Source organism: Tiliqua scincoides, chromosome 8 (assembly GCF_035046505.1).
Source record: "Tiliqua scincoides isolate rTilSci1 chromosome 8, rTilSci1.hap2, whole genome shotgun sequence".
NCBI lineage: Eukaryota > Metazoa > Chordata > Lepidosauria > Squamata > Scincidae > Tiliqua > Tiliqua scincoides.
In genome coordinates this window covers 14,651,994-14,668,092 of record NC_089828.1, presented here as the reverse complement: position 1 = coordinate 14,668,092, position 16,099 = coordinate 14,651,994, and the positions used below count along the sequence as shown (strand labels likewise).

Here is a 16,099-nt window from a genome sequence, read left to right as displayed (position 1 = left end):
TATACTTCTCACCCACCGCCATCAGAAACTTTGCCACCCTCTCGATGCCAAGTTACAAGGGCAACATTGATCTGAGTAGGGGATCTTACGATGTCTCCTAGATGTGACTACGGACAGGATCACATTGAATCTAACATTGAGCTGAGTAGGGGATCTCTCAGACAAGACTACAGACGGGATCACATTGAACCTAGCTAGATTAATAGCATGGTGTTCCTTTGGATTAGTCAACAGTCCCTGACATCTCCAAGCAGACCAGAGAAAAACTCTGTTCTGAAACCCTGGAGACCTGTTTCCAGTGAAGGTCAACAATACTGAGCCTGACAGATCAATGGTCTAACTCTGTATAAGGCAGCTCCCTATGCTATCATGTTCTTGTGTTCATCAGATGCTGTGGGAGACATTAACACTTCCAGCATCTCACCCCCTTCACTGGGTCAGCAGACAAGATGCCTGGAGTGTTGCCCTGATGCTTACATCTTTATACAAGTATTTCCAATGTGCGATCCAATTGTTTAACAGATCATAGCTGTGCTTGCCTGGGTGATTTTTGGGGTTGAGCCATGTGCAGCTGTTTTGAAGAAGTCAGTGCTGGAGGATGATGTAGCATTCATACTAGAGCCAGGAAAACAAGGTCGTAGCCCAAATAGGAAGTTTTATAGACAAGTTTTAATGGAAAGTTTACCTTTTTTAAGGACTTAATGGCCAATTTGGTTTAGCAGAGTCAGTCCTGAACCTAAGAATCATTACCGCCCATGAGAGTGCTTCAAGCCATGTCATTGAAGCCCAAACTAAGTGTAAGGTCATGCACATTGGGGCAAAAAATCAAAACTTTACATATAGGCTGATGGGTTCTGAGCTGTCTGTGACAGATCAGGAGAGAGATCTTGGGGTGGTGGTGGGCAGGTTGATGAAAGTGTCGACCCAGTGTGTGGTGGCAGTAAAGAAGGCCAATTCTATGCTTGGGATCATTAGAAAAGGTATTGAGAATGAAACGGCTAATATTATAATGCCGTTGTACAAACTGATGGTAAGGCTACACCTGGAGTATTGTGTCCAGTTCTGGTCGCCGCATCTCAAAAAAGACATAGTGGAAATGGAAAAGGTGCAAAAGAGAGCGACTAAGATGATTACTGGGCTGGGGCACCTTCCTTATGAGGAAAGGCTACGGCATTTGGGCCTCTTCAGCCTAGAAAAGAAACACCTGAGGGGGGACATGATTGAGACATACAAAATTATGCAGGGGATGGACAGAGTGGATAGAGAGATGCTCTTTACACTCTCACATAACACCTGAACCAGGGGACATCCACTCAAATTGAGTTTTAGGAGGGTTAGGACAGACAAAAGAAAATATTTCTTTACTCGGTGTGTGGTTGGTCTGTGGAACTCCTTGCCGCAGGATGTGGTGATGGCATCTGGCCTGGATGCCTTTAAAAGGGGATTGGACAAGTTTCTGGAGGAAAAATCCATCACAGGTTACAAGCCATGATGTGTATGTGCAACCTCCTGATTTTAGAAATGGGCTATGTCAGAAGGCCAGATAATAATATAATAATAATAATAAAACTTTATTTATATCCCGCCCTTCTCCCTAAAAGGGACCCAGGGCGGCTAACAACATGTAAAAAAAACACATTTAAAAACATAAATTCAGACAAATTGCAGATAAAAACATTAAAAACACATTAACAGAGACCTTAAAAAACAGTAGTCAGATTAAAAGACAAAATAAAAAGAGTACAAAAGAGCAAGTCACTGAGGAGTCAAGCCTGTAAAAACTACAAAATGAGTAAAAAATGTTTAAAAAGCCAAAGAATCAGAAGGCTTGAGTAAACAGCAGTGTCTTCAGGCCTCGCCGGAAACTCTCAAGAGAGGGAGCCATTCTCAAGTCAAGGGGAAGGGAGTTCCATGTTGGTGCCACTACCGAGAAGGCCCTATTTCTTGCAGCTGCCCCCCGGACCTCCTTGGGTGGCGGCACTTGTAAAAAGGCCTTCTCTGATGACCTGAGAGGGCGAGCCGGATTGTACGGGAGTAGGCGGTCTCTAAGATATCCTGGCCCAGAGCAGTATAGGGCTTTAAAGGTCAAAACCAGCACCTTGAATTGGGCCCGGAAACGAATGGGCAGCCAATGTAGCCCCCAGAGAAGCGGACTGACAGAGTCAGACCACCTAGCTCCAGTGACCACACGGGCTGCCACATTCTGCACTAGTTGCAGTTTCCACCTGGTTTCACCTGCAGTTCCAACTAGTTTGCACCAGATGCAAGGGGTTTGCACCAGATGCACCAGGATGAGGTCTCTTGTTATCTGGTGTGCTCCCTGGGGCACTTGGTGGGCCGCTGTGAGATACAGGAAGCTGGACTAGATGGGCCTATGGCCTGATCCAGTGGGGCTGTTCTTATGTTCTGAAACTAGACACAATGCGGGGGTTGTACCCATCAACTGCAACCTGAATAGTACAGTCCAAGGAGGACTAAATCACATTAAAAAAACAAACAAACATTTGAATCAGGAACCATATTGCTAAAGCCAGCACCCCTCAGCTCCCTGGATACAGATCACACCCACCAAGCCCTCCTTGCCCTGCCTGCGATAGCATAGCTAGAGGGGCAGCAAATGGTAAGTACTGCAGGGGCCACAATGTGCCCCTCCCACTCACTCTCAGGGCCATTCTGGGCAGCGACAACAATGGGCAGGAGACACCTTTATGTTTGGCAAGTTCCTGTGCAGTGCCGTCCCTGCCTGGAACGGCTCGACAGCAAGTAGGAGGGGTCACTTACACAGCATATTGTAGTGCCTGCGGAACGTATCATTTTACTACCCCTCTTGCTATGCTGCTGCTTGGCTGCTCCCTGCTTTTGTCTTGAGTGGTGAAGGGCCTTGGCTGGAGGCCACGAGCACAATGCAACATTGAGCATAATTTTGTTGGCAAACAATACTGTGATAAAAGTAGTTGAAGATTATTAATATCTTCAGAGGAAAGGCAAACGATCTTGAAAATTCTTGATTATATACCCTTGATTTATGAGGGAAACTGTGTCTCTTAACACCTTCCCATATGCCATATGTCTTGGACTCTTGTTTGTAGGAGGTGGGATTTGCCTGACTTGCCAAAGAAGAGCAAAACATGGGGGAAGGTGAGATGTGTGGTGGCATCAGTACATATCCATCTCCAATCAAAACAATTCCCTGCTCCTTTTTAAAGATGGCCAGGGAAAGGGAGTTATGAGTCACACATGAAGGAGGAAGGTGTGATCCTGGTGATTAAAGGGAGTGCGGCAGCAACTGGCTTGGGCTCAAAATGGAAAGAGCTGGATTGGCTGCAATCCAGAACGGAAGGAGAAAGATGGTTGATTCAAACCTTGGGGAGAGGCTATAGTTGGGGAAAGGATGAAGTTTGGTGAAAGTGCACTGGCACCTAGAAGGTTACCATTTCAACCCCTGGTATCTCCAGGTAAGGCTGGAAAAGACACCTGTCAGAAAGCCTGGAAAGTGGCTAACCACTCAGTAAATACTGAGCTAGATGGACCAATATTCTGATCAATAGAAGACAGTTTCCTACGCATCTGTAGCTCAGTGGCAGAGCACATTCTTTGCATTCAAAAGTTATTTGCCTACTTGACCCACTTCCAGACTTCCCAGAGAACATCCGGTTGGCCACTGTGAGAAACGGGAAGCTGATCTAGACGGATCTTTCGTCTAATGTGTTTGGTATAATCTAGCAGTTGTCCTTACTCAATTCAAACTATGACCTCTCTCTAAAAAAAACAAAATTAAACACACACACACCAGAGTTGCTGAGCAGGCCTTTACACTGTTTGGTCCAGAAGAGAAATCCATCCCAAACTGGCTCTTGCCACCATCTTTCCTTCATGCTATTCTGCTTCCCTATCACCTTGTAGCCAGATTGCTATTTTGTCCTTCGACTGCTATGTCCAGTACTGATCAGTGAACATTTGGTCAACCCAGCCTGTCTCCATGAATTTTAACATCTAAGGACCCAATCCTATCCAACTTTCCAGTGCTGGTGAAGCTGCAATGCAGTCCCGAGGCAAGGGGACTAACATTCCCTTATCTTGTGGAGGCCTCCGTAACTACCCTCCCACCACAGGGTGCAGTGCACATCCCATTGGCATGCCTACACCAGGGCTGGAAAGTTGGATAAGATTTCACCCTAAATCCTTCCTTTGCTCGAAATGCAAATAGAATAATAACTTTGACCTACCCAGAAATTTTCACATTCTCTGAACTGTTTGCTAAGCTGTAAAGTCTAAGTTGTGTCCTGTAAATGCACATGTATGCAGAGTTTTTTAATTGTTTCTTACAGCCATTGCAACCAATGTGGTTATCTTTTGCGGGCAAGAGCACCAATGTTAGAATTTACATCACTGACTTTTAAAAGTGCTCATCGGTGAGCTGCTGGCCAAGATTTAGACATGATGAGCTTCTGGAAAGTGTTTGCAAAAACACTTTACATGTGCAAAGGTGACTTGTCTGCCTGCCAGGAAGGATCTCTCACTACCTTTCAAGATTGCTTCTTTATATGCCAGGCATAAGCAGAAGAGAATCTCCGAAAGACCTTCTGGGACTGATAGCCAAGACTGGAAGCACACTGACTGATGCAACAGGCTGACAGGGAAGGTGGAGAGTAGTCTGCATTCTGGGGGTCACTGCTATCTTCATATGGATAGTTTTATTTTTTTAAATATATATAAGAACAATTGACTCATACTAAGCACACCACTGTAAGGTCTGTACTGCAGCGAGTCATGGACTCTTCGCTCACAACAGGAGAGGAAACTGAGCGCTTTCCACATACACTGCCTCCGACGCATCCTCGGCATCACCTGGCAGGACAAAGTTCCAAACAACACAGTCCTGGAACGAGCTGGAATCCCTAGCACGTATGCACTGCTGAAACAGAGACGCCTGCATTGGCTCGGTCATGTTGTGAGAATGGATGATGGCTGGATCCCAAAGGATCTCCTCTATGGAGAACTCGTGCAAGGAAAGCGCCCTACAGGTAGACCACAGCTGCGATACAAGGACATCTGCAAGAGGGATCTGAAGGCCTTAGGAGTGGACCTCAACAGGTGGGAAACCCTGGCCTCTGAGCGGCCCGCTTGGAGACAGGCTGTGCAGCATGGCCTTTCCCAGTTTGAAGAGACACTTTGCCAACAGACTGAGGCAAAGAGGCAAAGAAGGAAGGCCCATAGCCAGGGAGACAGACCAGGGACAGACTGCACTTGCTCCCAGTGTGCAAGGGATTGTCACTCCCGAATCGGCCTTTTCAGCCACACTAGACGCTGTTCCAGAACCACCTTTCAGAGCGCGATACCATAGTCTTTCGAGACTGAAGATTGCCAACAACAAAGTAAGGTCTGAGCAGGGCCAGATTAACCCTTATGCTTATGTCACTACAAAAAACAGCCTAGCAGAATAAAGGATCATCCTGAGATGTCATTGTTTGGAAGCTTGAATACTATCCTAAGAACATAAGAACAGCCCCACTGGATCAGGCCATAGGCCCATCCAGTCCAGCTTCCTGTACCTCACAGCGGCCCACCAAATGCCCCAGGGAGCACACCAGATAACAAGAGACCTCATCCTGGTGCCCTTCCTTGCATCTGGCATTCTGACATAACCCATTTCTAAAATCAGGAGGTTGCGCATACACATCATGGCTTGTACCCCGTAATGGATTCCTATAAGTTTACTATGTCTTTTGTTCATATTATTTTAGCTAGGCTTCTGAAGTTGAAATCCTAGGCAGCTTGCAATTAGAGACAGAAAAGCATCATTTGCTGAATGACGCTATAAAGCTTTTCCCCTTGGAAGGAGATCCTGCAATGATGACATAATGCTGGGTCTTCAGGTCCCAGAGCAGCTGTTACTGAGATGTGCTTTTAAACTTCTTGTCTCGGTCGATTGCCAAGCAAGGAGCTCAGAAGTATGTGACGCAGTTTAGTAAATGATTTAGTGTTTGGAATGCATAATTCACGCTGGTAGATTCATCCCTAAGAGTGGGTTGGGGTATTTTTAAAGCAGGTTTTTCTGAAACCAGCTACTGAGTGGAAACTGTTCCAGTGTGGGTGTTTTTGCAACATATGTCTTAAGCATTATTACAGGAGGAAGGCTAGCTGTGCTGGTTGGCCCTTGCTTCAAAGGAGAAATAGGGGTTAACCCTGAATCTTCCCCAGAAATCAGCAGCACAGACCCATTGCCTCCTAAGCCTGGCTCTTACAGCCTATTGTAACCCAGCCTATTGTAACCCAGCCTATTCTCAATGAATGGGAATTGATTATGTTGAGGGTGGGTCTGGCCTTTGGAGAGAGGCCAGAAAGGACTGGACTATGCACTCTAAGGAGCAGTTAAAGCATACCAGGGTATACCAGGAAATATCTTCCATGGGACTTGGCAAGGTCAAAGGTAGTAGAATATTGACTTCTAATGAGCAAAACTGTCTGTGGTCCATCTATGACTGGCAACAGCTCTTCAGTGGACTTTACCCATTCATGCCAGAAGATGCCAGGGAGTGAACCTGAGACCTTCTACATGTATAATACATGCCTTAGCACTGTTATGGTCCCCTCCAGCAAGATAGATGCATAGGATTGAACCTGAGACCTTCTGCTTGCAATATAAATGCTCTATCACTGAGAGTAAGCCAGGCTGTGCGTCAGCTGAGGATCAAGATGATGGCAATGGATTCTTTATCTGGGCTCTTGTGGTTATGGTTCCCAAGTTCCAGCCACCTAGTCTTCTCTGGAGACACCAGTGGTAGCTCCTGGGCATACTATGTCCAAGGTTGCAATAGGTCAGGCTTCCCTAGTCTGTCTTGCTTTCATTTGCTCTAAGTCAGGTTTGGGTGTGTTTGATGGTAGAACCACCAACAACTGCCCCTTGTAGGTCTTTGGGGTACTTCTGGGAATTCTCAGGTTTTCCCCAAGGTGCTACTTACAACGTAGCTCCTGTTTTACTTAATCCCATCTCCCAGATGGATTCTCACTTTCTCAAGTCCTTGGCAATGAATCTGTATGGGCAGGTCCTGCACTCTCAAGACCCCACTGGGGCAAACTGACCATCATAGGCATCTTTGCCCAGAAGGAAAAATAAGTTATTTCAGAGATGCATCTTCCTGGATCTCCTGTGTGTTTTCTTCTGTCAGGAAACACCAGATTTGATAAAAATTTCCCTTCTTGCTTATCCTGCTCTGAAACGGATTGTAGCAAATCATTTGCTTTTAGGGTTTCATTTTCACTTAATTGCCTCTTTCTCTCAAATTGTTGTTTGCAGTTCCCCCCCCCCCCCCCAGCAACAGAGATCTTCAAGCAGTAGCCAACGCTCCAAAGTAACAGCACACATTAAACCTTTTCACAAATCATACCAACAAAGCACTTTGCTTTCTTTCATCGCAGCTATATTAAGCTAATAGTCTCATGGCTTCTTAAGACTCCTGAGAGTATCAGATCAGTGTCTGAAGGTCAGAAATAGAGTCATTTCTCAACTGGGATGCTAAAAATAAGGATGCAGTAAAGGAACTGAAAGCTTTTGAGAACGAGCTTTCCACTCTACTTGGCTGCTATGATGGGATGTGACATGTTGCCTGAGCATCACAGACTGGCAACAAAGAGCCAGGCCACATCTGGGGCTAGAATTCTGTCAGGGCTGGTTCACACATGCAGATTCATCACTCGATTGCAACAGCATCTAGGGATTAGAGCTGCACGTGTAAATGGAACACTGCTGATCTCACATGACAGAGGGAACTCCCCCAGCACTTCAAATGCAATGCAATGCTTCTCAATGGAGGCAGGACACAGATTTATACTTGTTAATTATACTGTATAGTGGATAGTGTAATTAGGGCTGAACCAGAATGGGATCTGTGTGCATTTTGTGAAATATTTACCCCTGAAAAATACACCTCAAATTTGGGTGATAGTTGACATTGCCTGAAGTATTGGAGGAAAGACAAGAGGCTCTTACTGAAATCCACAAGCCCCACTTCTTGACTCCCCCCAGTTTTAGTCAAATTATGTCCCACTATAGATTCCTAAAACCAGCATCCAACAGCCAACAGAAAAAGGAAGGGAGCCCAGGCTCCCTCTGCAGCTCATTGTTTGAGCACTGGCCAAACTGCCCAAATTATTTTCTTGGGGATTTTCTGTCTTGTAAGAGCTTTTGTCAGCCAAACAGCACGTGGGACAGAGCCTTCTCTGCAGCAACTTCAAGGCTGTGGAACTTCCTCCGTCCTTCAGCAGGTTCATTCTGCCCCATCTCTCCCAGGTTTCAGATGCACACTTAAGACTCATCTGTTCATCTGGGCCTTTGGGGTAGATTGTGTGTAGAGCACATACAAGACCGTTGGTGTCTTCTGCTTTGGGTTTGCTGAACTTCTTGTTTTAACTGCTTTGCTTTCATTAAGTGGGCTCAGGATGTGAAAAGAAGCATACCAAGGCAAGGACTGGCTCAATAATCTCATGGCCCTTAGAAAGGGCTTTCTGCTCACCCAGGCATTCGGAGATAATATGCTAAAATGGTTACAATCCAGGAAGCCCATTGAAGCGTGGAGGAGATGCTTGCATGCCGGCAGCAGGGGTTTTCATTCCACCCGCCCTCCATCAGGCCACGTCGCAAATTGCTTTTTGAAACCCTAGGTTTTAAAAGTGACCCGTGACATGGCAGGCTGAAAGGTGAAAGCTTTGGGGGGAGAAAAGACAACAGCTCTGCTTTGTGTCTCTGGATCACTGCCAAGATGTTCTACAACCCCTTAGAGGAGGACCATGAAATCGGCTACAGATTTTGGCTTTTCTCCAAAGCAGCTAAAATAAAGGATTAAGCGCCTTGAGCATCTTTACATGGATGCAGCTGCGTTATCCTGAGTCAGACCATTGGTCATTCTAGCACAATATTTTCAACAAGAACTTACAGCAGCTCTCCGGGGTTTCATGCAGGAATATTTCCCAGCCCCGCCTGCAGATGCCAGGGATTGAAGACAGAACTTTCTGCACACAATGCAAGTGTTCTACTACGGCTTCTCCTCATTCCAGATTCCATTTAAGGTCACATTTCCCATGGAAGAGAGCAGAACAAAGTGGAAGAGAAAGCCAGGATGTGCTACTGTCATTCCATTATTGGATTGCTTGGCAAATGAAAAGAGGCTGAATGGGACAATACATTTACCCAGTTCCGCTCCCCTACATGTGTTGGGAAATGAAATTGTGCCTTCCATCCCCATTTACCCCACATAACTGTATCATCTCTGTTGCCTCATTCATTCATTTTTTTTCCCATTGAGGCAAACAGGAAATTAAAATCTCAAATATAGCTGCACAGTAGAAATATTAACAGCATTAAAAGGAGAAACAAGCCAACCAAAGTAGCCTAATAAAATACAGCTGCTGCTGCCATCGTCAAAGCCTTCCTAATCAAAAATGTTTTTACTGTCATCCTGAAATCCCCAGCAAGCTAGCCAAATGGGTCTCTCCTTGTAGAGACTTCCACTGGCAGGGTGCCATCTCTAAGAAGAGACCCTAAGGAACTTTCTCAACAGAGTCCAAGTATGATTAAACTTTTTTTGATTAAAAACAAGATTTCTCCTGAAGGTTTACAACCAGTCAGCTGATCAAATACAATACATCGTTCCCTCGGTCTTATTAAGCCATTTATTTTTTATCTGGTTTTGTCCCCATGGTTTGTAATTTCAGTAATTTATAAAATAGGCTCTGACAATTTGTCAGCCAATTCCAAAAGATGGAGGAGATGAGTAAAGATTATAACGCAAATACATAAGGTGGCATATAACCAGTGGCATCGCTAGGGGGTTTGGGGGTGCGGGCTGCACCGGGCAACGCCCGGGGTGGTGGTGATGACATCACTACTGGCCAAAATTTTTAAAATCTTGGTATTTTCAAAAAAATACCATCATGTTATATATCAATCGATGTGTATTTTCATGCAGAATGCAATGGAACAAACCACGTTGAAATAGCTCTATTCTATCAAACGTTATAGCCAAAAAAAACCAGCAGGGCATTGCCCTGCCCCTGTGCTGCAGGAAGTCCAACATGGGGGTGATGTGCTGGCCTCCTGCACCAGGTGATGCAAACCCTAGTGATACCACTGCATATAATGTTCCTTTTCATAAAGGCACCGTTTTCTGACAGCTTCAAATTATGGTCTTTTCCACCTACTTATGCCCTATGTCTTAGCTGAGGATCCTCCTCTCTCCCTTCTGCTCTCCCTTTTTCCAGGAGAGCAGGAGGGGGGGGGTAAAGGGGGTAATTTTGTACCCAGGCCCAGGGTCAAAAGGGGGGCCCTGGAAACAAAAGAGGGGGCCCAGAAATTTCCTGGGATCTTACGTTTTCCTATCTACTCAGACTTGTTGCCTGCACAGGATGGTGAGGACACTACTGATGTCGCATGGGTTGGTAGACCTGGGCTCCAAAGACTTTTCCAGCTGTCTCTACCCTCCCCCTACCCTTTCATCCCTCCCTGCCCCTATTCTGCTTGCCCGTCACCACCCTGCCCCGCTCTGTTTCACCCCTCCCTCTTTGCAAAGGGGCCCAAAAGAAACTTTGTACTCCCTGATAAAATTCCTCTCAGAGGCCCTGTGTCACCCAGCATAGCATCTTTTCGAGTGGCTATCTGCTGGTGTTTATTCTGTATCATTTATTACTGTAAGCTCTTCAGGGATGGGGAATCAGCAGAAAAAAAGATTTGCAATATTGATTTTCTATTGAAAACCTCAAGGCCAGGAAACACTTTTTGTTATGGGAGTAAAAAAACCACTAAAATTAAGAGTCTTACACCAGTTGCTCTTAGTCAGTGGTGTCCTTGGGGGGTGCAGGTTGCACTGGGTAATGCACGGCTAGGAAGGTGACACCACTAATGCCCCAAATTTTTTAAGATCTTTGTATTTTTGAATAATACCATCATGTTATATATCATCCGACGCGTATTTTCATGTAGAATGCAATGTAACAAACTGCGCTGAAATATCTCTATTCCATCAAAAAGTTACAGCCAAAAATTCTGCAGGGGCGGAGCGATGGAGCGTCACCAAACCCACCACCCACGTGAAGGGGCACTTCAATCCTATTTAAAAAGACTGAGAAATGTACTGCTTTGACATTAACCAGCCCTGGCACTGGACAAGATGACAGTAATTGTCAGGATCTGTAGGATAAGAGAAACAATATCATATAAGAGATTTTATAAAGACACTCTTACCCAAGTATGAAACACCTTCTTCTGGTGTAATTGTTCCATATTTAACCATCATCTTCACAAAGTCTATTAAAGTCTTCATGATGGTTATCAGTGTTTCTTTTTCTTTAGCTTCTTTCTCTGTGTTGGGGAACAGAGTGGCAGTGAAAACAGGTACATGGTCCACTGGCAGTTAGCTCCATGATGGGACCACTCACAGAAGCAACACCTCCCTTCTGGTGACCAGCTGCATACTGCAGATGGAAATTGAAAACATATGGATGGGTGCAAATCACCTGGGAAACAAAAGCTCAAAATGCCAGGTGGAGCAGGTCAGTATCCCTAGGATCAACTTATGAGTAATTTGCAGAGTTTCATCTTTATGGCAAAAAAAACTCCTCAAATCCAGGTCATTCAATGTATCATCCCAAAGAAGTGTCGTATAACACAAGGCAGATCCCATCGGTGGGGATCAATAAGAGTGATTTTATTTCTACCAAGATTTCTTGTTGCATTGTGGATATCCTTGTCAAATGTCAGCCCTGCCATTCAGCCAGCTTTATGCTCAGGAAGACCTGAGATGGGGGTGAAAAGTCATTCTTTCAGGCTGGTTCTGTTGCTGTTTTTTTCCCTAGCTCCTAGCTTACCAGGTGCCCCTGCAGCAATCCCTTCCACCTGAAGACTGAACCTGGAACTTCTCTAGGCAAAGCCTGTGTTCCACCCTAAGCTATGGCCCCTAAATTTGCAGAGCTCTCCTCCTGACTGTGTTCTCCTCCCTCTGCTGCCACCATTGTTGACATTCTGTGCCTCTAATAGTCTCCATCTTGTTCTATATATATGCAGCGTGAAATTTGCAAATCATGGTATTAAATTATGCAGGAAGTCAAACCACCTGCAAGCCAGAAGACTCAAGGGCATGTTGCAATGCCAGGTCCCATAGGAAAACGGAGAATGGTGGAAACAGCTACTCAGTCTTGGCAACACAGCTTGGAAGGTGCCACAGCTATTTGCTTAAAGTATATATTCAGATGTGTCGTTGCCCCTCCCAGATGCCCTGACCCCCGACTTACACTGGAGCAGGCACCCCAGGCCCAGGGTGGGGAGGCTTCCCTGCCCTTGAAGGGGGCAAAGCAGGGTGGCTCACCCCAACCAGCCAGAGGGGGCTGGCAGGGCAAACAAGGAACATTGCAGGAAACAAGCCAGGAACAGGAAAGGCCTTTTCTGCCCCACCTGGAGGAAGGGGCGGGGCCAAAGGGGGGCTTGCTCCATAAAACAGGGAGGCCAGGGATGAGAGGCAGTCAGTGTGAAGCAGGGAGCTGTGAGGTCAACAGCTCCTAGGCCAGGTTTGGTAGCTCTGCTAGGGAGGAGGACAAGGGTGCTAGAACCCCCTCCCCCCTTTGGCCTATCTGAGGCCTCCCTGGGGGTGGAACAAGCCTGCTCCAGGCCCCTCCAGGGCAGGGATCCTACAAGATGTATATTGCTGCTTGTGGCTTCCACACACAGCTGCAGTTACAGTGTTTTCTTCTGAATCCTGGCTTGATGCAGGCTGACCAGGGGAAAGTGGAAGAACTGGGATAAGCACGAGGGCCATGCTCAAGGAGCGGAGGGACACATAACTGATGGCTTTCCTGTTAGGACAGGCAAAGGTCCACTAGGGCAGTCAGAGCTGACACAAGAGCTCCTAATGCCTGAGGTGGCATGCCTAATGCTTCCCCCTTGATGTGCCAGCCTCTTCTCTTCCCACTCTCCATGCTCTAGCTCAGTACTCTACCCCTCTCTATATTTCCTCTTCCTCTCTGCTTCCTGTTGCAGTTGAGGGAGTGGAAGGAGATGGAGGGGCAGTGGAGGCAAGTAAGTGGACAGAGTTGGATGCACTCCCACAAATTTCTTTAGTTGGCCTCATGGATGGGCTGGCCCTGAGGGCAGCAAGGGAGATAACCTCACTGAAAACATCCATTGAAGTAATGCCGATGAAGAAGTGGCACATGAATCTATATATTACACAATCCTTCTGAACAAACTCCCTATTTTTGTATTTATGATAGTTTAGATCCTTCCTTCTCAGTGTGGGTGTTCATCTTCTGTCTATTGCTCATCCAATGTTTTAGTGATGAGCAATAGATACAAAGCCAGTGGCGTGGACAGAACGTTGACCAAGAGTGAGGCCACATGCATGCAAACCCCCACTTTCCCATAATGCTCACTGGGTGACCTTAGCTCAGTCATGCTTTCTCAGCCACTAGCTGACACGTGGGTCGGTGTGAGCTTTTTGTGTCACCGGTCCCTTTTTCCCCTCAGGTAGTTCCTATCAGTCACACCGGGATCTCTTGCAAACACCCACCATCACTTTTGGCTGTAATCCTGTACACATACCAACCACTTTTGGCTGCAATCCTGTACGCATATACCTGGGACTCAGTAAGTCCCAATGACCAAAAATGAACAGGGATTATCAAAGTACGATATTCACCTGAGTTAAGGCTTTTCAGTAGTTCATAGAAGTTAGGGAAATATTGAAGATCTTCAAAATTATCCTCAGGAGGCAATTCATTCCTTCTTTCCAAGGTGTTGGAGGAAGTCCATGTGTTATCTAAGGTATCATCTTGATCAGTATTTTTTGACACCTCCATACAAGACATGAAAAACAGAAGTATATCAGTACAGATACCAGAATGGAAAGGGAAATAAGCCACATCTAACTCTTTTTCTCATTGAAGCTAGCAGGTAGGTCTCCAAACTCCGGCCCGGGGGTCAGATGCGGCATGCAGCGAACCTCTATCCAGCCTGTGGCCAGCCTCTTGTCCCCTGCAAGCCTCTGGCCCACTCGACTGAACATGACCAAAGCTGTGCTCTGATGGCATCTGGAGGGTGTTCTGAGGGCCGGAGAGGCTGAGTGAATGAAAGTTCCATCTCTAATTTATTTATTTAAATTTTATATTTAATTTTTTTTCTGGCCCACAGCACTGCGCCAGATATTTGATGCGGCCCTCTGGCCAAAAAATTTGGAGACCCCTGAGCTAGAGCAATAGCACCTGGAGTTCTTTCATTTAGGTTCATGGTGCAAAAAGGGATAGCTGATAGCTTAAATGACTTTAAAAGAGTTTTAGACTAATTTAATGGAAGCAGGGTCTTTTCAATGGCTCTTAGCCATGATTACTATGGAACTGCCTTATGTAGGGGCGTTACATCTCTAAAAACCAGAAACAAACTAGAAGGACTGGCTGTTGTGAGCACCATCAACCCTACTGCAGAAAGCAGAATGCTATATTAGATGGATGCTTATTCCGAACCAGCAAAACAATTCTTATAAATGAGAGAGAGAGAGAGAGAGAGCAATTGTCTTTGTGATTATCTTTCAAAACCTCTTTAATTAGTTCACTTAAAAGTTTTGTTCCCTAAAGCAAAGATCAGTGAGCAGGTCTACTCCTACTGTTCAGGCAGTGAGCCAAAACTGAGAGGTATTACCATTTTTTCTTCTTGTTTTTCTTCAGCATTATTGTCTGTTCTGCCTGGAAGATAATCAAGATCTTCTGATGCCTTTTCCCGATCTTTTGCTTCATTAGCAATTAGCTGCTGCAACACTTCAGCCACCTCATCCTCTAATGTGTAGGCCTGGCTTTCTGTGATCTGAATTAAGAAAAGATGACATCTTTCCCTTTAGCGCTGCAAATAGTTTGACATATGAACTTCTGAGGAAAAAAAAATCCTAAATTCATCCAAATGAATTAGGCTTCCTCTCCAAAACCCATAATTCTGATGTCTTTGTGCTGAAATTTAGCAGCAACTGCACATACCCGATCTCATCTGATCTTGTAAGCTAAGCAGGGTCAGGCCTGGTTAGTACTTGGATGGGAGACCGCCTGGGAATACCGGGTGCTGTAGGCTTATACCATAGTCTTTCGAGACTGAAGGTTGTCAACCATTTGTGCTGAAATTTGCCTAATTGCACTGGCTTCAGTGGAACAATGACTTTGTAAGGCATTTATTTGCCAGCATTTAGTATGTCGGCAGAACATATTCTCTGCTTGCATCAAGGGTAGCTATATCGATACTAAACTTATTATCTAAAAATAAAATGACTTTTTCATTCAGGGGCTTATTCAAGCTACAGCTCACATTGTGTGCCAGAGTTCATTTCTGGAACATGTGTGGCAATAATAAATATCAACTACTAATCAAGAATTTTGGTTTTCCACACAATCCCTGTACATTCAGAAGACCCTGCCGGGGACAGAGGGGGGCGGGGCGGTGTCCCTGCTTGTAGCTTGGTGGTGCAGCATATCCACCCTGCATGTAGTAGGTCCCAATTCTCAATTCCCAATATCTCCACCCCAAAGTATCCCAACAGCAGAGATGGGAAAGGCCACACCCAAGAGACAAGAAAGTCGCCACCAGCCAGAGAAGACACCCCCAAGATATATAGAACCACGATCCAACTTAGTGGTAGGTGGTCCATTGGGGAATGGCCATAGCTCAGCAGCAGAACACACAAGTGGAACATGCCACAAAAGGTTGCATCACTCCCACACTACTGCCCACCTCCAGGAAACGCTACACTGTTAAGGCCTAAGCAGGGCAAACCCCCTCCATTTTTTGTCCTAAACCGCCGCCTTCAACATTCTGTAGCTCTTGGTGAGCCACTGAACATGTTTAGTTCACACCAGGCTGCCTTGGAATTTTCTTTCCATTTATTTTTTCTTTTAGTTTATAAATTTACTATTCAATATTTCTATTAGTATATATAAAATAAGATAATTTGCATACAGAAAGCCCTAGGTTCAATCCCTGGCATGTACTGCTGCTAAGAAATTCAGGTAGCAGAGCTGAAAAGTCCTCTGCTTGAGACTTTTCAGTGGTGATGCCAAGTGGAACACTGCTTTAGATGGG

The 16,099-nt window shown here is 45.6% G+C and overlaps 1 protein-coding gene across 1 annotated transcript in view; it reads right to left on the bottom strand.

Moving 5' to 3' along the window:
* Positions 1–16,099, bottom strand: part of SCG3 (secretogranin III) — a 40,193-nt gene that overhangs the window by 14,210 nt on the left and 9,884 nt on the right. The window contains exons 6-8 of the mRNA XM_066636018.1: positions 14,678–14,839; positions 13,683–13,836; positions 11,237–11,353 (exon numbers count right to left, since the gene is read on the bottom strand). Of these exons, the coding sequence (XP_066492115.1) occupies positions 11,237–11,353; positions 13,683–13,836; positions 14,678–14,839 (433 nt within the window). The remainder of the gene's footprint in view (positions 1–11,236; positions 11,354–13,682; positions 13,837–14,677; positions 14,840–16,099) is intronic.